General features: G+C 24.7%; 9 protein-coding genes across 9 annotated transcripts; 6 read left to right on the top strand and 3 right to left on the bottom strand.

Annotated features, from left to right (window-relative positions):
- Positions 1–199: 199 nt before the first annotated feature.
- Positions 200–869, top strand: SRAE_1000161500 (Domain of unknown function DUF148 domain-containing protein; the record flags this gene model as incomplete). Its single annotated transcript, XM_024648593.1, has 2 exons — positions 200–412; positions 459–869. The coding sequence occupies 2 exons, from the start codon at positions 200–202 to the stop codon at positions 867–869; spliced, it is 624 nt and encodes a 207-aa protein (XP_024502555.1).
- A 1,870-nt stretch (positions 870–2,739) lies between these two features.
- SRAE_1000161400 (Hypothetical protein) lies at positions 2,740–6,550 on the bottom strand (the record flags this gene model as incomplete). The annotated part of the gene is made up of 3 exons (XM_024648592.1): positions 2,740–4,904; positions 4,974–5,511; positions 6,515–6,550. The coding sequence occupies 3 exons, from the start codon at positions 6,548–6,550 to the stop codon at positions 2,740–2,742; spliced, it is 2,739 nt and encodes a 912-aa protein (XP_024502554.1).
- Positions 6,551–8,574: 2,024 nt separating this feature from the next.
- SRAE_1000161300 (Hypothetical protein) lies at positions 8,575–8,805 on the top strand (the record flags this gene model as incomplete). The annotated part of the gene is made up of 1 exon (XM_024648591.1): positions 8,575–8,805. The coding sequence occupies one exon, from the start codon at positions 8,575–8,577 to the stop codon at positions 8,803–8,805; it is 231 nt and encodes a 76-aa protein (XP_024502553.1).
- A 1,452-nt stretch (positions 8,806–10,257) lies between these two features.
- Positions 10,258–12,216, top strand: SRAE_1000161200 (Potassium channel subfamily K member 18; the record flags this gene model as incomplete). The annotated part of the gene is made up of 3 exons (XM_024648590.1): positions 10,258–10,443; positions 10,494–10,907; positions 10,984–12,216. The coding sequence occupies 3 exons, from the start codon at positions 10,258–10,260 to the stop codon at positions 12,214–12,216; spliced, it is 1,833 nt and encodes a 610-aa protein (XP_024502552.1).
- A 78-nt stretch (positions 12,217–12,294) lies between these two features.
- On the bottom strand, positions 12,295–13,264 carry SRAE_1000161100 (BSD domain-containing protein; the record flags this gene model as incomplete). Its single annotated transcript, XM_024648589.1, has 3 exons — positions 12,295–12,584; positions 12,630–13,047; positions 13,088–13,264. 3 exons carry the CDS (start codon positions 13,262–13,264, stop codon positions 12,295–12,297), a joined length of 885 nt encoding a protein of 294 aa, XP_024502551.1.
- Positions 13,265–13,738: 474 nt separating this feature from the next.
- On the top strand, positions 13,739–14,312 carry SRAE_1000161000 (NADH:ubiquinone oxidoreductase subunit B14.5a family-containing protein; the record flags this gene model as incomplete). The annotated part of the gene is made up of 2 exons (XM_024648588.1): positions 13,739–13,882; positions 13,932–14,312. 2 exons carry the CDS (start codon positions 13,739–13,741, stop codon positions 14,310–14,312), a joined length of 525 nt encoding a protein of 174 aa, XP_024502550.1.
- A 175-nt stretch (positions 14,313–14,487) lies between these two features.
- Positions 14,488–14,936, top strand: SRAE_1000160900 (Cytochrome b-c1 complex subunit 8 family-containing protein; the record flags this gene model as incomplete). The annotated part of the gene is made up of 3 exons (XM_024648587.1): positions 14,488–14,538; positions 14,586–14,788; positions 14,903–14,936. The coding sequence occupies 3 exons, from the start codon at positions 14,488–14,490 to the stop codon at positions 14,934–14,936; spliced, it is 288 nt and encodes a 95-aa protein (XP_024502549.1).
- Positions 14,937–15,283: 347 nt separating this feature from the next.
- On the bottom strand, positions 15,284–16,452 carry SRAE_1000160800 (Replication factor C subunit 4; the record flags this gene model as incomplete). Its single annotated transcript, XM_024648584.1, has 3 exons — positions 15,284–16,030; positions 16,068–16,305; positions 16,349–16,452. The coding sequence occupies 3 exons, from the start codon at positions 16,450–16,452 to the stop codon at positions 15,284–15,286; spliced, it is 1,089 nt and encodes a 362-aa protein (XP_024502548.1).
- Positions 16,453–17,358: 906 nt separating this feature from the next.
- SRAE_1000160700 (ATP-binding cassette sub-family C member 8) lies at positions 17,359–22,353 on the top strand (the record flags this gene model as incomplete). Its single annotated transcript, XM_024648583.1, has 3 exons — positions 17,359–17,745; positions 17,784–22,150; positions 22,206–22,353. 3 exons carry the CDS (start codon positions 17,359–17,361, stop codon positions 22,351–22,353), a joined length of 4,902 nt encoding a protein of 1,633 aa, XP_024502547.1.
- Between the last annotated feature and the right edge of the window lie 2 nt (positions 22,354–22,355).

The following is a 22,355-nucleotide window of genomic DNA, read 5'->3' as shown; positions in this document are numbered from 1 at the left end:
GAAATTAATCCCTCTATTTTATTTAACTATTGTAAGTATTTTTTTTTCAAATAGTATTTGATTTAACAATAAGTTATTAGTTAAGTCTGAAACTTTAATCTTAATTAAATAATAGTTAAAAAAGTATTTAAATAAATTTTCTGTTAACATTTTCTCATAAATACTATCTTGATAACTTTTAAAAATCAACAATATAATTATGAAATACTTTTCTCTAATTATTATTGCTGCTTTTGCTTTATCATGCAATGCCGGTTATGATTATTATAAATTAAGTAGTCCTCTTTATATGTCATTAACTAGAACTCAAATTGGGCAAATAAAGTTGATTCAGTCTGATGATACACTTACTCCAAGTGCAATGAGACAAAAAATTTTAGATTACCTTACAACACAAGGTAACAATTTTGTTGTAAGCTTTATAAATTAATATTTTGTAAATATAATTTTTGTTTTAGACACTTTATAATCAATTTGTTGCAAATCAAACATCTCTTATTAATGAAGTTAAACAAACAAGATTACAATTGATAAATAATTCCACAATGTCAGAGAGTGCTAAAAATGCACAAATACAAATTGATGAAATATCTTCAAATGAAAATCTTAGTAAATTTGATAAAAAAAATCAGATAAGACAGATTAAGGCAAATTTACCTTTGTCAGTTATAAATGAGATTAAGAATTTTGAGAATGGTCGTATGAATCCCTCAAACAGTAGATACCTTTTGGAAACAACAAATAATAGATTAACATATAGTCAAAATAGTGATGAAAGTCTATTTGACTTTGATTTTGAAGATGCCTATGAAATAGATAAGAGATCTGTTAAAACTCCAATATCAAGAGCCAGAAGGGCAATTCAATAAAAAAATAAATTACATATACTTAGTACACTGAAATAAAAATTGTTAAATTTTTTTTTTTCATAAAAAATAAATGATATTATCATGTCTATTGATAGTTAACCTAAATTAATTTGTTTTTAAAAGAAGACTATATTTATAATTTAATTAATTGTTAATAACATTATAATTTTAATGTTTCATTTTTCTGCCAATACCATATTTCCAATAATTGATTCTTGGTTTTCATTTGTAACCCATCTTTGTTTCCACCATAACTAATTTTTTGAAAAATAATAATTTTTTCCTAATGTTGTAATGTAGCAATATAATTTTTCGCTAAACAATTCCCAAATGAATCTTCTTATTGTCTCTAAAAAATTTTCTTGAATGATAATTAGTCAATGATTAAAATAAATTATTTAAACTTACTTTTTATTTTATGGAGTTCATTCCATTCTACAAGATTTTGGTATTTTATTTTAGAATTGTATATTAATGTTACAGCATTAACATTCTTTTCATTACTACTTTTTTCATGAATCTCATAAATTCATTCATCGTATTCTTCAGTATTCTCGTTACTATTGCAATCCATTACCCATAATTTTGTCACTTTTTCAATTTCTTCTGGATTAACATAATTTTATTGAATATTTCAATTTATTATCTTTTTTTTTCTAAATTTGCCTTTTAATTTCATATCATTTTTTTTCTAATTATTCAAATTTTATATCCTATTCTTTCTCCCTGAATTTTGAATAAGTTGAGTAAAAACAGTTGGACTTCACGTTTCTTCAAACATTGAACTTCTTGTGATTTGCTGTATTCCTGCTTCTTTACACTCCATATTCTTCAGTCCATTAACCAAACATAATGGCAACATCTGTTCTTTTGCTGCAACAGAACTGTACGATCCACTTTTGATAAGGTTTTCTTTTATTCTTCTTTGTAGCCTGCCACTGTTTTCTTCCAGTCTAACTTAGCTGATAATGCAACATCCTATTCAACAATAGATTGCCAACAGCCACCATGAGCTTATCCAAGACTTCCACTATCCTTTCATGTGTCGCTGATATTGGTTTTACCCGTGAGAGACTATTTCTTAGCTTCAGAAGGCAGCGGCGTTTGTAACAGGTTCCTTTCCAATCCATTGTCTTCTATCCCAAGATTCCTGTATACCATTTCCATTTTTTCTTATATTCCTCTCATGATTGATTGTTTGAGTTGAATCCAAGTGTTGCTCCTTAGTGAATCTACTTCTCCGCAGCTTTTCCTCTTCCTGAAATGACTCCTAGTGTTGATAATCCTGTGGTTGTTCTCCAAGTCGGCAGCAGATAGTCTAGCAATAGCTAAACTAAAACTGATTTTTTTACAAAAATTGTATTATATTTATAGCCAAATTAATATTCAAAATATATTATAATTTGAATATTACAGAGATATATATAAATTTTAATTAATAAATTGATTTATTCAAATTTTTTTGCTATAAATAAAATTTTAAAAATATTTTTTTGTATTAATATGTATATTTTTTATTATTGTTTATAGTTTTATAGATTTGTTGAAATTCTCATTTACAAAAAGATTCATAATATTTTGATTTCAAAAGTGAAGTTATATTTTATTTATAATTTCAAAATATTTTACTTCAACTATCTTCATTTTCAAAAATGTTAAAAAAAAATTTTTTTTAGCACTTGTATATACGATCTTTTCTTGTTATAACAAACTTATGAATAATTATTTTGATACTTAAAAGTATGGTATAAAAACTTTATTTTGTTAAAAAAAATAATTTAAAATGTACACATTAAAAAATGAACAAAAATAGATTTAATTAATTTTATTAAAAAAAACGGCTCTACCAAAATTGTATAGTACCATATTTTTATAGTGTTGATGCAGGAGGGTTGCAATTGAAGAGACTTCCTATTAACCTGCTAAAATCAAATTGATCTGACGGTATTGTTTCATGATCATTTGAACTATTGTGAATAGGTTCATTTTGCTGAGATTCAATTTCATTTTCTATTGATGGAAGTGAATTATTTTGAACATTGAAATTTCTTAAAATTGCTATGGCATCTTGTAAGAATGAAAGATTACTAGTAGATTCTCTAGATTGTTCTTTTAATAAACCAGCAGTATTAAATTTATTCCTTAGTTGACTTTCATTTAAATTATAACATATACTTGGATTCATTGATTTCTCCTGTTCTAAAGCTTTATGTATTTCTCTGACGCTCATTCCATCTAATCTATATTTTTTTGCCATTTCAAATGCTTTGTCACAAATTTCTAATTTTCTAACCTTGATAGAATTCATACTTTTTAGATCTTCATCTGTGTGTTCATGATTGATACTATTCGCCCTAAGAATACACTTTTCATTTTCACTCATTTTCAACATAATTGAAAATCTACAATCACGCATTCTGCAAACATATTGATGAGAACGTCTCTGCCTTTTTGGATATTTACTTTTACAACGTAAAATTTTCATTGATTTAATATACTCTTCTCCCTGTTCCCAAGAATCAAACATTTTCACATGTTCAAAAGATATTTTAGAATTATTTAATTCATTACCACATGTATTTTCAAGCTTCATACGCTTCGGACTCGAATTTTCTTTTGATGAATTTGTTTGGAAGCTTGTCAATAAATTAAAAATATTTTCAGTTGAATTACTTTCTATAGTAGAACAAGTTTGATTGATTTCTGATTTAGTATTATTTTGTATCTCTTCAAATTTGACTAAATTACTAGGAGTAAATTGAGTACTAATTGATTCCATTGAAACAGAATTACTAACACTTTCTAGTTTAATTTTATCTTTCATCCTACTTAGTTTCTTTCTTAACATATTAATATCACCTTTGTAAACAATATTTCCATTTTTAGCTTCATTCTCTAAACATTCATGAATCTCTGAATATTGTAAACCATTTTTTTTAAGTTGAATTGCTATATCTATTCCTTTTTCCGATAATTCAAATGCCTTTTTTTTTACTGGTAAGTAATCATTTATATTAGAAGCATTATGTTCATGAATTAAAGAATTTGCTTTCAAAATACAATTACTACTTTCTTTTATATTTTTTAATATTAAAGAATATTTACATCCTTCAACTTTACAAACATATTGATAAGATTTTCTTATTGAAGAGGGATACGTACTCCTACGCCTAAATACCTTTAAATCTTGTACATATTTTTCACCTTCTTCCCATGTGTCAAAAACTTTTATTAATGAATTATTAGAATAAAAAATATCTAAAATATTTGATGATCTCTCTGATGGCATATCTACAGAATTTTGTATATTCACAGTTTCCTCTTTAATGTAATCTCTTTGATTTTCATCAATAGAACTTGACTCAGTATTACTAATAACTGAAGATTCTTTTTCATACAAAGGAATATAAGGATTAAAAGTACGAATTAAATCAACAAAAGTATCATTTAACTTCTCACTTTCATTTTTTGCATTTTTATATAATTTACTTCGTAATTGATGAATTCCACTTTTATAAACAATATTTCCTTTTTCATCCTCATCTTTTAATTTTGCTTCAATATCTGATAACTTAAAACCAGCTTTCTTCATTGAAGTAGCAATTTCTAAAGCCTTTGGACAAATATCAATTTTTCTTTTTTTAATCATATTATGTTCCTCTACGTTATCAGCAGTATGATTGTGATCAGGATAGTTACCTCGTAAAATTGAGACAGAATCGCGTCCTGTCATTTTTAGCATAGCACTATAATTACAACTTCTAATTCTGCATACAAATTGATGAGTTTTTCGATTAATTCGTTTAGGATAGGTAGATTTACATCTAAGAATTTTTAAATTTTTTATATATTCTTCACCCTCCTCCCAACTATTAAAAACTTTTACACATGGATCATTTGCATATTCCTCTACAGTTATATCATAACTACTTTTACCACAGTTATTTATTACAGCAGCAAAATTAGTTGTGACTATTGATGGAGAATCTTTCAAAGATTGTTTGTAAAGCTTATGTTTTAATTGCACTTCATCCCCTATAAATTTTAAAAAACCCTTCTTAGTGTCATCCTCTAATCTTTTATGAATATCTCTAATTAACATACCAGATTTTTTTAGAGCCATTGCCACTTCTAAAGATTTATCACACATATAAAGTTTTGGTTTTTTTTGATTTGTTTGTTGATCTTCAAGGTCTTTAATTGTATGAGGATGAAATTCATTATTAACCTGGAGAACCGCTGTTTTGCCATCTTTTTCTGTTCTAAGTAATGCATAATATTTACAATCTTTTATTTTACATGCATATTGATATGTTTTTAAAGCTCTACCAGGATATTGAGATTTACATCTTAAAATTTTTAAACTTTTAACATATTCTTCACCTTGATCAAATGAAGTAAAAGTTTTTAATGTTTTATATTTCTTTGATGATGTACTATTATCTATTCCTGATATATCTGAAAACGACGACGTATCATTGTCTGGAAAATTAAATGATCCATTTAGTAATGAAAAAGATGTACTATTATTTTCTGTTGATAATGGTTGAGATAAAAATCTTAATATAACATCATTAAGATCATTTTGAGGTTCTTCAACAGTACTATTATAATTCATATCATTTAATGACATAATATGTATCTAAAATAATATTAAAAAATATAAAAATACATATATAAGTACAACAATTAGTAATAATTTTAGCAAAAGAAAATCGATTCAAAAACTTTAACAACTATAGTTGTGTGCTAAATTGAGTAGTGTAGCACGACAACGCTCAAAATTTTCTTTTCTCATCTATTTACCAACTATACCAATTAAACACGAAATTTAAAATCGTAGACATACATACAAAAGAAAATTTTTTGATGCGTAGTCATGTCTCCAACACTTATAAATGGTACAAAAATCAGTGCCATTATTAATTTTATATGTTTTTTAATTTAAATTAAGGTCAACTTCATGAATAATTTTATGATTTTAAGATTCTGTTTTTATTACAATTATATATAATTATTTTTTAAATAAATTGCTACATAAGCTTAATCTAATTTTAAGTGATCAAAAATTTAAATTTACCGTATTTGGTAAATAGGTATTTTATCTTTGTATAAAATCACTATTAATTATACATTTTTATGGCTAATAAAATTGTTATAAAAAAAAATGACTACAAAAATAGTAAGAATTTTCTTTTAATAAATAAAATCAGTATTGATATCAGTAGATAATTAAAAAAATAGTAATAACCCCATGTTTATATTTTCTAATTTTAAAGAGCCTTCGCTGAATTGTAAGTATACATTACTTTCAGACAAAGTACAAAAGTAATATCTAAGCATTAATTTATCAATGACATTTTATAGATAATTTTTTAAAATTTATTAAGGGAAAAAAATATTTTTGATTATATGATATAAAGCAGTTTGTGTTGCAAAATTAGTAGCGAGAAAGTAGTCTCATGATTTTTATCTTTAGTTATAATTTATAGTCAGAGACACATACCACAAAAGTGATATATTTTATAAACGTTTATCTGGAAAATCAACAAAAATTGAATCAAGTAAAAAAAAAAAAATTTTTTTAAATAATTGGTGGCATATATTTGCTTAATAATTTTGAAAATCTAGAAAAATAGACATACATAAAATACACTTTGTGTACTAAAAATAAATTGCATAACTTTTGCAATTATATTATTTTAGGTAGGAAGTAGCATATATATAATATGCTGAATTTATATTTGATATTTTAACACATTAATTGGTCGACTATACATTTACAACAACATAAATTTACAATAAATCAATAAAACATTAAAGGTTTTTTTTTAAAATAAGTACATTCTAATATTGTAATAAGGTAAAATTAAGGGGAAAAATTTAGTAAGCATTGTTTTCAAAAGTCATAGCTGTCGATTGACATATGCTTTAGCATTTAGCATTTAGCAAACTAAAACCACAACAGATTTCCTTTTGAGAGTAAGCGACCTATTTTTATTGAATATGCTGCACAGAATAGCATTTTATATAATATGAGTTTGCTAGCCTATGTCAGATTAGTATACGATGCTTTTCAGTTTACTCTACATTATATAGATGAACTGTTATTAAAGTTGTACATGAAAAAGACACTGCATTCGAAAATATAAAAAATAATTAAAATTTATAAATCATTGGTATATTTATAAGTAGCAGAGATATTCAATGGAATTTGAGCAAAATTTATCTCTTTGATATTTAAAATTAGTGACTATTTAAATTTGTTTGTAGATGTTAAATATCCATCTTTTTACAGTCAATTGTTTTGAAAATTTTTTTTTTTTTTAAAATAGATGTAATGATGATGTCATTAATTATTTTAATTTTATGTTAGATTAAACATACCATCAAATATGATTTATTTTTTAATTTAGATGTATAATTTTGTTTCAAATTAATTCTGTTAAACTTTTATCTTTAAAACTAAAATAATATTTAAGATTATTTTTTTTTTGTATAAAAATTTATTTCAAATTTAATCTTTTATTAGTGTTTATTGAATTATTCTGATGATATTATTAAAATTTTATGTTATTTGTTTATAAATATTTGGATAAAAAATTTTTATTTACTATATGTATAAAAATATATCTTAAACATATTAATTTTGAAACAAAATTAATAAAATTCTTCTTTGAACAAAATATGAAGGAAATCAACAAAAATGTTATAGTAATAAATATTATTCTAATCAAATTATTTAATAATATATTATAATATATTTTTGACATTTGTTTGTGTAAACAGAAACTAATATTGAAAAATAATCTGTAGTGCAAACTAACATCTCTAGCTAGTTTTATACTTTGAAGTATAACTATAATTTATAAATACAAAATTATACTAATTCTATTGTTTAATAATAATTAAATTTTGCAAACCACAACAATAATAATCTTAGTCATACCACCAATATTTGATCACAAAAATTTTATTTAATTGAAAATACCATTCACCTGTAGTTATAATATAAATCGATCTTATTTAAAGTAAAGTTTTAAAAAAAAGCATTTTGTTTACAATATAAATATTTACTAAGATAATTTTTATATCTTATGGTTTGAAATTTACATATAAATTACCATCAAAAACCACATGTCTAATGGTAATTTATTACTAAATTAAAAAAAATTATATTCATATTTTTAAATACTTTAGATAATTATTAAAATCTGTATATTATTAGTATAAGTTATAATAACTTAAAAAAGTAATAATACAAATTTTAACAATAATTTAATCTTGAAAAAAAATAAAAAAGAATTTATATCAAAAATTATAATATATATTTTATTTGGTAATTGATAATTATTTATTTAATAAAGAAACAAAAATCATATTTGACTAAATGTTTTTTTTTTTTAAATATAAATTGTAGCCATAAATATTTGATAAAAAAATAAAACTTCTACAATTTAAAAACAATATTATCTTTATAAAGTTTAAGAAATTTTTGATATTTTGTATCAACTTGCACCAAAAAATATTTTGAACATGTGAATAATTACAATAAAACCTGATTATATTTATAATTTATTTGTTGGTAACATACAATTTTGAATGCTTTTTAGCAAAAACATTAAAAAATGTATAAATATATTTGGGTATATAAGTAAAGTTTAGATAATATTAAATATTTTTAAATTTGTATTTTAAATTAATGATGTTTTTATTAACAATTACATTTACTATTCTCTTTTTATTTGGAAGTGTATATTCAAGACCTGGATATGGTAGACCCCCAATGCCTGAGCCAATGCCCATGGGTGGTGGATATGGAGGAGGTTATGGAATGGGAGGTGGTATGCAAATGGGAGGGGGTATGCCAATGGGAGGGGGTATGCCGATGGGAGGTGGTGGATATGGTGGTGGTGGAGGCTATGGAAAACGTTAAATGCCAAGATCTTACCAATTCTTCTACTATCAATCTATTTTATTAGTGGCATTTTAAATAATGACATAACCAACTAATATATCAAAATAAATTACTTAATTTTTTTTTTTGACAGAGTGAAGTTATTACTTTCACCATTTTAACAATTTACCTTTATTCAATAACAATTTTAATAAAGAAAAATAGATAATAAAAAATTTTTAACTTTCTACTTTTTATATTGTAAACTAATTTATAAAAGATAAATTGAAATCATTAAAAATATGCTTAGAATTGAAACAAAAGATGTATCATATAATTGATACATAAAAACTTACTTATGTTGATTCATTATTTAATTGGATATTAAATAATATTTGATAATAAAAATGTTTTAAACAATTTAATATTTCTTTTCAATATATCATCATCTAATTCTATATAATCGAAATAAATTTGTATTATTTTAAGAAATGACAAAATATCAAAATGAATAGATATACATTTAATTGCCATTTGGCACCTAAATGTTTTTATGGACCAGAATTATAAAGAATTTCTTTTTTAAATAAATTATTAGATCTGGCCCATCCTTTCTTTTTACATATTACTATTAGAGATAATAGTTCAAAATTATTAAAATAATTTCATTTCCTTTTGCCAAAGTACATTCCTTAGTATTATCGGATTGGTTTATAATAAGATATAATAAAATGATATATGTCAAAAGATAATGATTTGTTTTTGTTACCTTCAATAATATGTGTATATTTCATAAATATATATATTTATTTTGTTTATCATAAATTTTTTTTTTTTCTTAATATTCATAACTTCTTATTCAACAAATTAATTTTAAAATACAAACATTTTTTCTATTGAAAATAATTAATATAAAATTTACTAAATAATAATTTTTATTAACTTATAATAACCAAAATATTTTGTTATTAAAAAAAGATAGTCACATATATATATATATTTTTTTTTACTTTTTTTAAAGTTTTCTATTTTCTAAAATTGAAATTCCAGATGTTATTGAAAACTAGGATTCAATTAAATTTATTCTATATCATTAAGTAAAAAAATCTATTGATAATATTAAATTTTACTAATATTATCTACTATAATTTAATTTTTCATAATAATAATCTTTAAAATAATATTTAACATTTTTGTTTTAGTTTCAAAGCACTTAACTCTTACTTTTAAGTGAAAACTTTGCCATATGACTTTAGAATATCAATTTTTAATGAATTTTCATAATATTATATTTTCTCTATAACCACTTGAGTAATTTATTTATAATTATAATTGCTCTTGGTTTTCTATTTTATTGATATAATATATTATATGCATCAAAATAAACATAATACATTTTAAACAATTTTGTATAACTTCTCAATTTGAAAAAAAAAAAAATTACACTAAATTTAATTATACAAATTATTTAAATAGATATAACAATTTAAAATGAATTTGTTACTATATAAGATAAAACAATTATATAATAGTAGTATAATTGGTATAACATGGCCATTGGTTTTATTAATATCATATACCTTACTTGGAGCAGTAATTTTTCGTAACTTAGAATTAGAAATAGATCAAAAACAACGTTTATTATTTAGAGAAAAAACTGAATATGCATTTAGTGAAGTAAGTTTTAATGAAAAATTTTATTTTTTTTTAAATATTTTTTTTTTTAGGTTGTCAATAGATTACTAAAAATAAAATGTCCAAATAATATTCCATCAACTTATGAAGATTCATCAAATATTGTCAATACAACTTATCAAACATTTCAAATACGTGATTCTATTTTATTTTTTGTTGATCATTTAAATTTAACAGATATCATTGAAGATCGTATGGGTCCCAGTCCCTGGACAATAATGGGTTCTATGTTTTATGCTGGCCAGTTATACACTACAATAGGATATGGTAATCCAGTTGCTAAAACAAATTATGGAAAATTAGCCTCAATTATATATATTATGATTGGTATTCCATTGTTTTTAATTATTCTTAAAAAAATAGGTAAAATAATGAGTGAAACACTAACAAAAATATACCAACATTACATGTATGCAAGAAGACAATTACCTTCAGCTAAAAAAAATGTAAGTATATTATTGTTGTATTATAAATATATATATAAAAAAATATATAAAATATTTTCAAATATAATTGCTTTAGTTAATTAGAAAAGCATCAATGAAATTGGCAAAAAAAAGTGATGTAATTTCAACAATTTCTGATAAAATTGATTCTATTAATTCAGAGACATTAATTGAAAATGATGAAAATATTGAAATAGAAGAGGTAGAAGATTTTCCAATATTTCTTGCACTCCTTATAATGATACTTTGGATTGCTCTATCAGCAGCATTATTTTGTATCTGGGAAACTGAATGGCCATATCTTACCTCAGTATATTTCTTTTTTGTTAGTATTTCAACTGTTGGATTAGGTGATATAGTACCATCTAAATTTGATATGATATTTGTTAACTTCTTGTTAATTTTAATAGGCCTAGCATTATTATCTATGTGTATTAACTTAATTCAAACAGCTATTGAAAAGCTACTAAATGATTTATTGGATGAATATATAAATGAAATAGAAAAGATTGGAGAAAAACAAAATAAAAATAATGATAAAATAATTTTTAAAGATGATGAAAGTGATTTTCATATTAGAAATGATAAAAAACAACATGGAGGTTTAAGAACAACTTATTGGATCTCAAGAATATTTAAAACATGGATTGAACAAAGTTTAATTAAAGAAATTGGTTTTATTGAAGATGATGATAATAGTGAATTTAGAGAACGCCTTGAAAGAACACCAACACCAACAACTAAATTTAATCATCATACAATGGTTCCAAAAACTTCTTTAAAAAGAAAATTATCAAATTTAAGAAAAACTAATAATATGTCATATTTTTTAAGAAGTACTCTTTTAAACAAAATCCTTACACCAGATCATTTTGAACCATTAGAAGATGTAAAAAATAGGAAAGATTCAAAATTAGTTACTAGTTCAAGTCAAACAGAAACTTCATCAAATGTTACAATGCTTTATGGAAATGGTTATGTAAATACGGATAAAAATGATATTTTATCAATATACTCATCACCATGTGAAGGATCCCTGATATCTGTGGCATATAATGATGTAAATTATGGTTATAGTAATGAAACATTAACAAATATGTATAAAAATCAACAAGATAACGCAACAATTAATAGTATAGAAGATACAAGAAGTTGTTATAGTATGAGTTACGCCACTACTCCATTAAGTTATAGAAAAATGTTAAATGGTGAAATAATAAATACAAATACGGGAATGCAAATTTCAAATGAGGAGGATAATACATTAAAAAAGAAATTATCATTGGTACAATATACTAAGAAAAAATAGTTTCTTAATTTGTTTAATACGATCTCAGATTAGTTTAAAATTATTTTGAATTTTTAAATAAAAATACATATTATTATTTTATTCATTATTTGTTGAGCTACACATACTCCATGCCTCATCCCCTTCATTAGCAACTAATTCTTTTACTTTGGCAGTTTCACTTGAAGGTAAAATAACTACCTCAGAATCTTCCTCTGAACTGTCTTTTTTATTTAAGATTTTTTCATTTGATTTAATTTTTTCTATTTGATAATAATATCTCATCCAAAAACCAAGTTCATCCATAATACTTGGAACAAGTCTTGAATATTTATCCGTAATTACAGGATTTTGATCTAAAATAGCAATAATTTCATCTGCTTTCTTTTCTAAATCAAAAGCCTCACAAAACTTTTCAAAATCACTATCCATACCTTGAAGAAAAATTTTACCATCTTCAAGTGAAGGTGAAAAATGAACTTTATCAAGTTTAAATTTATCATTATCATCAACAACAACTTCCTTTTCAAAATCTTCCTCCTCCTCTGTTGTATCTTCAATAATTAATGTTTTTTTAACTGTATCTGTAATTTTAGACACCCATCCAAAACTTATTTGTGGTACTAGTGAAAAAGGTTCTTCAGATTTTTTTTCTTCCTCTTCTTTTTCTTCATCCTCAACACCCTCTTCTTCTTCTTCTTTTTTTTCATCAATACCAAGCTGATTATCAATAATATTAGCTATATTTTCAACCTGTTTAGATAATGCCTCAGTTGTAGAACTCATTTGCTTAGTAAATTCCTCCGAAAGCTCATTAAAATCTGACTTGACTGATTCAAATGTCTCCATAGTCTATAATATTAAAAATCATATTTTATTTATATAAAAATACCTTTTTCATTGTGTTGTTCAAAGCTTTATTTACCATTGAAAGCCCCCACAAACTACTATTACCAATCCATTTATTTCCATCATTTTTATTGTTTTCTTCTTCTATTGTCTCATGATTTTCAACTTCTTTATTGATTTCTAGAGATGTTTTGTCATTATTATCTTTTAAATCTGACATATTCAAAAACTAAAAAGAATTAAAATATTGAGATAAATTGTACAAAATGGTATGTAAAAAATTTGAGTAATAAAATAAAAGTAATTGTCACATGGTTACTGTTAATAAATAAACATGTGTTTACTAATATGAAAAAAAAGCCTAACTTCATAGTATTATATAAATCCAAATAAAATACTGAAGAGAAAAATCCAATTTGAAAAGTTTTTTTTATTATTATTATATAGATCAAATAATATATTTATAATAAATGTTCAAAATAAGACAACTCTAAGGCGTTATTTACATCTAAAAATAAAGGTCCGGCCATTAGATGGTTAAATGTTAACAAGCCGCGACTTCTTTTATTAAATTTGGATAGAACAAATCATTCTATGTACTAAATTTTTTTGCTTTGAAGTCTCGTAGTATTTTTGTGTTTACTGATTATTTCTGTGTACTCTTTTACAAATAATTCCTGAGATTCTTTTAGTTATGTCTAAACTTAAAAAAATTGCTTCGGAAACTGTCCAGAACAGGAGACAGACACCATTAATGGAATATGTCAGAGATAAACTTCTTGCTGCATATCGTGATCCAATAACTCCACAACCTGGTCTTCCTAAAGGTCCTGAAGAAGTAAGAAAATTTATATTTATATTTTTGTTTATTGTTTATTTTTTTATAGAGTCCCTTGTATTATCCTCATCGTTTTCCAAATACTCAATCTAATAGATCACCACCACCACCAAATCTTCCTCCTGGTGTATATCATAAACTTAGCGACAACTACTATTTAAATCATGATGCTAGAAGAAGTGTTGAACCACCCAAAGCACTTTATAAAGTTGATGCTTCTGGAAATTCTGTTTTCAATGATGAAAATAAAGAAGCATCTAATACTTATGTAAATAAAGGACCTGAAGAAAATTTTGGTTTAAATATTCCAACTCCAGGATTTGGATTGGAATGGTCTAGAAATATACAGTATGAACAATTGACACAACAAAAAGACCCAATAATGAAATGTTTAGAAAGATACGATAAGTATTTAAGTAACAAACGCTAGGGAAAAACTATTTTAGAAAAATAGGATGGAGTTATTTGTAAAATAAAATTATTCATTATATACTTAATTCATAATTTTAAAAAAATTGAAATTTTAATAATGGTTTATATCCATTTTATACTACTTGTTTTCATTTAATAGTTTTTAAATTTAAATTTTATCATAATTTTAGAGAATGAGAATTTCTTCTGTTGTTTTTGGAAAACATTTTGGAAAACTTGCTAATGTAAGTATTTTTAGAAATATATTTAGAATTAAAATTTATTATTTTAGACTTATGGTGAGTATCGATTTGCTCTTGCTCCAAATGAGCAAAGTCCTATGAAAGGATTCGTCAAACAAGCTTTTGTTAATACTTTCAGAAAATATGTTATTGATAAATGGTATTTCTATATTCCACAATCTATTGGGATGTATCTTCTCTATGACTGGGCAAAGAAAGCTAATCATGAAGCCAACAAAAAAGACCCATCTTTGTATGCTAATGATGTTTAAATTTATCATTCACTAGGAGATGTATAGTAAATTGTTTACGTTTACTTCAATAAAACATTTAGCCCATTATAGAAAATAAAACATTTTTTTTACAGGTGTATTTTATTACATAATAAACGTTGTTATTAACCAGGTTAAAAATATCGCTTTATTTACTTTTACAAGAAAAAATTTTATAACATTGGTAAAAAAATAACAAAACAAAGTTGTGGATTAAGTTATAAATAACCAGGTACTCATCCATGTTATCTAATTAAATGTGCAGATACAAAACTAAATAAAATGATAAAATCTTATCCATTCATATATTATAACACATACTGGGAATTGCCCTGGAAACATTTTTACAATCCATAACCGAAATTTTAATATTAAAAAGTATTTGTTAGTTCAACAAAAAGGGTAAAATATTATTTGAAACTACACATTATTTTTAAAAAAAAAAGTAAATAAGTTATTCACTGTATTCAAAGTTTTCATTTTGAGTAAAGTTCGTTTCCATAACTGATAGCAGTTTTAATACACCCAAGAAGAGATAAAAATGCTAGATACTCATCACAATCATTTAAAATCATATTTTCTATACTACCAATTTTTAATAAAATTTTTGCTTTGACAATTTCTCCTATTCCACTTGATTTCTCGCTTGTTAAGTAATCCACCATTTGTAAAATAATTTGATAGACACTATATCCATTCCGATTGAAAGATTGTACATATTTCACTAGATCAGATGTTTTAAGTTCTGAAGGTTTGATAAAAAGTTCTTCAATAATTTCATTTGGAACAAATGCTGTCATTTCTCTCACCTGATTAACATTAATTATTTCTTTGTTAAATGATAAAGATTGAAATATTGTTATTGATCTTCTAAGATCACCTTTAGTGATTTTAATTAATTCATCGAGTGCCTCATCCTCTATAGAAATACCTTCACTTTCTCCAATATATTTTAATCTTGCCCTCTGGAGTTCTGGTGATAGTAATTTAAAACGAAACTTTGCACATCTAGATGTTAATGGTTCAATAATTTTTGATATATAATTACAAATCAAAAAGAATCTAGTTGTCCTAGATTCTGTCTCCATGGTACGCCTCAAGGCTGCTTGAGCTGCAGAAGTCATAGCATCAGCCTCATCAAGTATAATTATTTTTAAAGCAAGTTTAGGACCACCAGGTTGATTTGTATGAACTGATACAGCCCGCCGGGCAAAGTCTTTAATCTAAAAATGATGTAACATAAGATACTAATAAACTTACTTTGCTTCGGACAACATTAATTCCTCTTTCATCAGAAGCATTAAGTTCCAGTACTCTATCACGAAATGATGCTTCAGATGGAAATATTTCATTACAAACAGCAATAGCAACAGATGTTTTTCCTGTACCTGGAGGACCATAAAAAAGCAAATTAGGCAAATCAGCACCAGATAAACATTGTTTTAGTACAGAAACAACCTCCTCTTGTTGAACGACATCAGAAACTTTTTTTGGTCTACTGAAGTTAGTAGAATTAATTTACATGAAAAAAAGAAACTTACTATTTCTCGACCCATGGAAGTCGAGATGAAGTCTGTACTGTACCATGTTCTCCATCATTCTTTCTTGATTTATCACCTGGTTGTTTGGATAGAAAAAAATTCATGTTTAGTTGTAGATTAAAAAATCTTGTTATCCAATGCTATTGTTAAATTAAAATGAAGCGCTTATAAGAAATTCGTCGTAAGATAAAAATCAATGTTGAGTTTTTTTTTTTAATTATACATTAATAAATAAACATTTTGATTCATAAATAAAAACTAATTTTCAAATAAATTAACAAGTTTTTTTTTTATTTTTTTAAAAAAGGAATTAGAATTTATGTTATATAAAAAATATTTAAGTTGATTATATAAATTATATTTTTATTTGATAAGAAACCATTCTTAAAAATAATTGAAAGTGCTTTTTATATATGTCAACATTTTTCATCCTTACGTTGAAAAAGTAAATTATAAAAAAAAAAAAAATTGATAAGATAATAAGTAAAGATTACTGAAGAAAAAGTAAATAGATATAAAAAGAATTACTTCATACCTAAATGAAAAAATTTTGATAAGGTAAATTAAATGGTTTATTTATTTTTAACAGACAGATATCTTAATTTTTATATATCTTTATGCTTATTACATTGTTCTCTATTACATGCGAAGGTATATACCCATTTAATACTTTTTGATTATCTTTTTAAAACTATGGTCTTAATTGTTAAAAACAATTGATAGAGTTGTCTTTATGTAGAAACTTTTTGTAATTTAACGTTAATGTTTTCATGTTTAATGTTAAAGGGAAAATGTTGTAAATTTTCTATTTTTTAAATCATAATTTTAGATATTTTTTTTACAGAATATCAATAAAAAAAATTTTTAAAAAAGATAAACTTTATATTAATCTGTTTGGAAATCAAATTTTTTTTCTTTAATATTATTTTACCTATCAAAAAAAAAATCTATCTATTTGTCATTGTATTAATTATCATCATAAATTTTTTATTACAGTTTCATGATTTTCGATGTCTTTTTCAAATAGTACTATTTATAATTCTATAATACCAGGACAAAGTTACATTGAATCTTTTTGTGGAGAACAATTATGGGATCCTAACTTTTTTAAATATCAATATATTCCATCTGTTACACAATGTATGTCACATACAATTTTAGTATGGATTCCAACAATTATGGTATATTTTTTTGCTCCACTTATAATTTATCAAACATCTTTGAGAAGAAAAGATGAATTACCTTGGACACAGTTGTTGTCGGCAAAATTTACTATTACAATTGTATTAATGATAGATACATTTTTTATATTTATTTATAATCTTTATGATGTTGCAGTATCAAATAAGGTGAATCTTGTTGATATAGTTTATCCGTTAATGTTAAGTAGTTCAATGGTAAGTTTATTATTTTATATTAAAAAATAATGAAATAGTTTTTAATGATTCTTTTTTTATATGCTTGTCAAAAATATGGAAGAATTACCTCTGGTCCAATACATATGTTATGGGGAATATTTGCCATTTGTGGAATTCCTGAATTATATTATTGGTTAACATTTAATATTTCCACTTTACATCCAATGCCTTTTTATATGGTACCAAGGTATATTTCATATATTATTTGGTATATTGGTGTAGCATCACAGGTTGTCTTATTTTCTTTTGCTGATACACCAGGTTCATATGAAAAAATATCATATGAAAATGATGAAAATATATCACCTGAAACTTTTTCAAGTTTTTTAAATAGACAAACATTATGGTGGTTTAATTCATTATGTGCTATAGGAAAATCTAAACCATTAGAATTAAATGATCTTTATAATTTAAATAAAAATGATCAATCAGAGACATTAGTTCCTATATGGGAAAAATTATGGAATAAGGCAATGAAGAAGTATTACAAAAATGTGGAAAAAGAAAAAAAAATGAGAAAGAAAAAACAGATGTCAAGGAGTGAGATATTTTCAAATAGTTGTGGTATGTCATTTGATCATGAAGGGGATACTGAACCATTATTAGGAAATGACTCAATGAATACAAGTTCTAATGAAATGAATACATCAAGTAGATTAGATTATTCCTCAACATCAACAAGTAACAATAGAAATACAAGTTTTGGATCAACAGAAACACAATATTTAGATGATACCCCAACTACTGTTAAACCACCTTCAATACTTAAAAGAATTTTCATAATGTTTAGATATGACATTATAATTGCAATGTCTTGTAAATTAATAGCAGACATCTTACAATTTGCTAATCCTCAACTTTTAAAAAAATTAATTGCTTTTATTAAAACACCTGAAGCACCATTATGGTATGGTTTCTTGTTAGCACTAGGAATGTTTTTAGCATCCGAATTTAGTAGTTTATTTTTAAATTATTATTATTATCAGGCATATCGACTTGGTACCCGAATTCAAACTATATTAACGGCAGCCGTCTACAAAAAAACATTAAAATTATCAAATACAGCTAGAAAAAATAAGACAGTTGGAGAGATTGTTAATTTAATGGCTATTGATGTTGATCGTTTTCAACATATTACTCCACAAACTCATCAATATATCAGTACACCATTTCAGATGGTATTAGCAATGATATTTTTATATCAATTAATGGGAATAAGTGTAATAAGTGGAATACTTATTATGTTATTATTATTTCCAATAAATTTTGTTTTTAGTATTGTTATTAGAAAATATCAAACAAAACAAATGAATTTAAAAGATGAAAGAGTTAAAATGGTAAATGAAGTTTTAAATGGTATTAAAGTTATAAAATTATATGGATGGGAAATTGCTATGGAAGATGTCATAAGAAAATTAAGAAATAAAGAACTTGTATATATTAAAAAAGCTTCATTTTTAAGAACAACAAGTGATATGATAAATCAAGCTGGACCATTTTTAGTTGCTTTATCCACTTTTGCTACATATACTTTTATTGATAAAAAAAACGTTCTTACTCCTGAGATTGCATTTGTATCTTTGACATTATTTAATCAATTAAGAAGTCCAATGTCTACGATAGCTGAATTAATATCAACAACTGTTCAAGTGATGGTTTCTAATAAACGTTTAAAAGAATTTCTTGTTTCAGAAGAAATAAATTCAAAAATTCAAAGAGATTTCAAAAATGGAATTGTAAATGATTTGGCAATTTATGTTAAAAATGCAACATTTAAATGGGAAAAAAATTCTATAAATGATAAGGAAAGTAATACTTTTAGTTTAAAAAATTTTAATTTAAAAGCAGAGAAAGGATCTTTTGTAGCTGTTGTTGGAAAAGTTGGTAATGGAAAATCATCACTACTTCAATCATTGTTAGGTGAAATGGAATTAATTGGAGGAAAAGTTAAAATTGATGGACAGGTGGCATACCTTCCTCAACAACCATGGATGCAAAATAACACCGTTCGTGGAAACATTACATTTGGATCAAAATATGATGAATATTTTTATGAACGTGTACTTACAGCAACATGCCTTCTTGATGATTTAAGTAGTTTTGTTAATTATGATTTAACTGAAATTGGTGAGAAGGGAATTAATTTGTCGGGAGGACAAAAAGCCAGAATTAGTTTGGCTCGTGCTGTATATCAAAATTTTGATATTTATCTTTTAGATGATCCACTTTCAGCAGTTGATGCTCATGTTGGAGCAAAAATATTTAATGATGTAATTGGACCTGAGGGATTATTAAGAAATAAAACTAGAATTTTAGTTACAAATGAATTAAGTTATATGAGTTATGCAGATCAAATATTAGTTATTGAAAATGGAGAAATTGTTTTACAAGGTACATATGATGAATTAGTTAATAGGGAAGAATTCCAAAAATTATTAAAAGAATGTGAAACAGAAAAAAATATTACTGAAGATGATACAGATGAGGTTGATAGTTTTGATGAATTTGATGATAAATATTCAGATTCAGATTCTGATAATATTGATGATGATACTCAGGTTGAATCATTCTTTGGAACGTCTCATATGTCAACAGTATCTGCCATCTATACACAAAGAAAAATATCTATGACAGTTCCAAAACAAAAAAAGAGAAAAATATCTATTGCATCAAAATCACAGGTATCTACAGAAAATGGTTTTAATGTTAAACCAGCAAGTGGTTATGAAAAAACAGAGACAGGAAAAGTTAAATTTAGTGTATATATGCAATATTTTAATTCAATGGGATACATTTTGTCATTTTTTTTTATTGCTGGAATGACATTATCAACAATAGCATCTATATTTAGAAGTCTTTGGTTAACTGATTGGTCTAATGATAATGCTAAATCAACATCATCAAATACAACTGATCCAATAACACCAATTCATACAAGATTAGGAATATATGCAATAATAGGATTTAGTGAAATTTTTCTTATGTTTATAGGATTAAGTTCAATTTTACTTGGAGGAATTGCAGCATCAAGAAATCTTCATTCACCATTACTACATGCCATCTTCCGTGCACCAATGTCATTTTTTGATGTTACACCATTTGGAAGAATTATAAATCGTCTTAACAAAGACATTGAAACTGTAGACTTTTTACTTCCATTTAATGTTCAATTTTTTCTTAGTTGTGTTTTACAAGTTTTATCTACTATAGCAGTTATAATATTATCAACACCAAGTTTTACATTTGTAGCAATTCCATTAGCTCTTATGTATTTTTATGTTTTAAAATATTATATAGGTACATCAAGACAATTAAAAAGACTTGAATCTATTACAAGATCACCAATATATTCACATTTATCTGAATCAATACAAGGAGCATTTACAATTAGATCATATAGATTGGTAAATAAATTTTGTAAATTATCAGAACAAAAAGTAGATACACATGTTCGTTGTAGATATCTTAATTATGTTGCAAATAGATGGTTAACAGTTCGTTTAGAATTTATTGGAAATTGTATTGTTCTTTTTGCAGCATTATTAGGTGTATTAATGAAATCAAGTGTCTCTCCAGGTATAATTGGTTTATCAGTATCATATTCACTTAATATTACATTTTGTTTAAATTTTGCCGTTAGACAAATTTCAAAATTAGAAACTAATATAGTTTCTGTAGAAAGAATTAAAGAATATAGTGAAACAAAACAAGAAGCACCATGGAGATCAACTAAAGAAAGGCAACCAATGTCAAATTGGCCACAGGAAGGAAATATAGAATTTTCAAATTATTCAACACGTTACAGACCTGGTCTTGAATTAGTTGTTAGAAATATTAATGCAAAAATTAAGCCACATGAAAGAATTGGTATTGTTGGAAGGACTGGTGCTGGTAAAAGTTCAATAACTTTAGCATTATTTAGAATAATTGAACCTACTGAGGGAACAATTTATATTGATGGTGTTGATATTTCAAAAATAGGTCTTCATGATTTAAGACATGCTTTAACAATTATTCCCCAAGATCCTGTATTATTTTCTGGTACACTTCGTTTTAATTTAGATCCTTTCAATAATTATACAGATGATGCCATTTGGAATGCATTAGAAAAAGCTCATTTAAAAAATTTTGCCTTATCAAATAGTGAGGGACTTGATTTTGTGGTATCAGAAAGAGCTGGTAATATAAGTTTGGGTACCTGTCAACTTATATGTCTTGCACGTGCTATTTTAAGAAAAACAAAAATTCTTATACTTGATGAAGCCACTGCATCAGTTGATATGTATACTGATGCCCTTATTCAACAAACAATAGCAGAAGAATTTGCTAATGCTAATGTGATTGTAATTGCTCATAGACTTAGTACAATTATAGATTATGATAGGTAACTTTTTTTTTATATTTATATATATATATATTAATCTTAATTATTATTTTAGGATTATTGTTCTTGATTTTGGGCAAATTGTTGAATTTGATACTCCGGCAAATTTGCTTGCAAATAAAAGATCACTATTTTATTCAATGGTTAAAAGTCATGAAGATGGTTTAACTGGAGGAAGTAAAAGAAGATCTACCAATAAATAGAA

This window comes from Strongyloides ratti (genome assembly GCF_001040885.1).
Source record: "Strongyloides ratti genome assembly S_ratti_ED321, chromosome : 1".
In the NCBI taxonomy this organism is placed as follows: Eukaryota; Metazoa; Nematoda; class Chromadorea; order Rhabditida; family Strongyloididae; genus Strongyloides; species Strongyloides ratti.
This window is presented reverse-complemented; position numbering and strand designations above follow the sequence as displayed.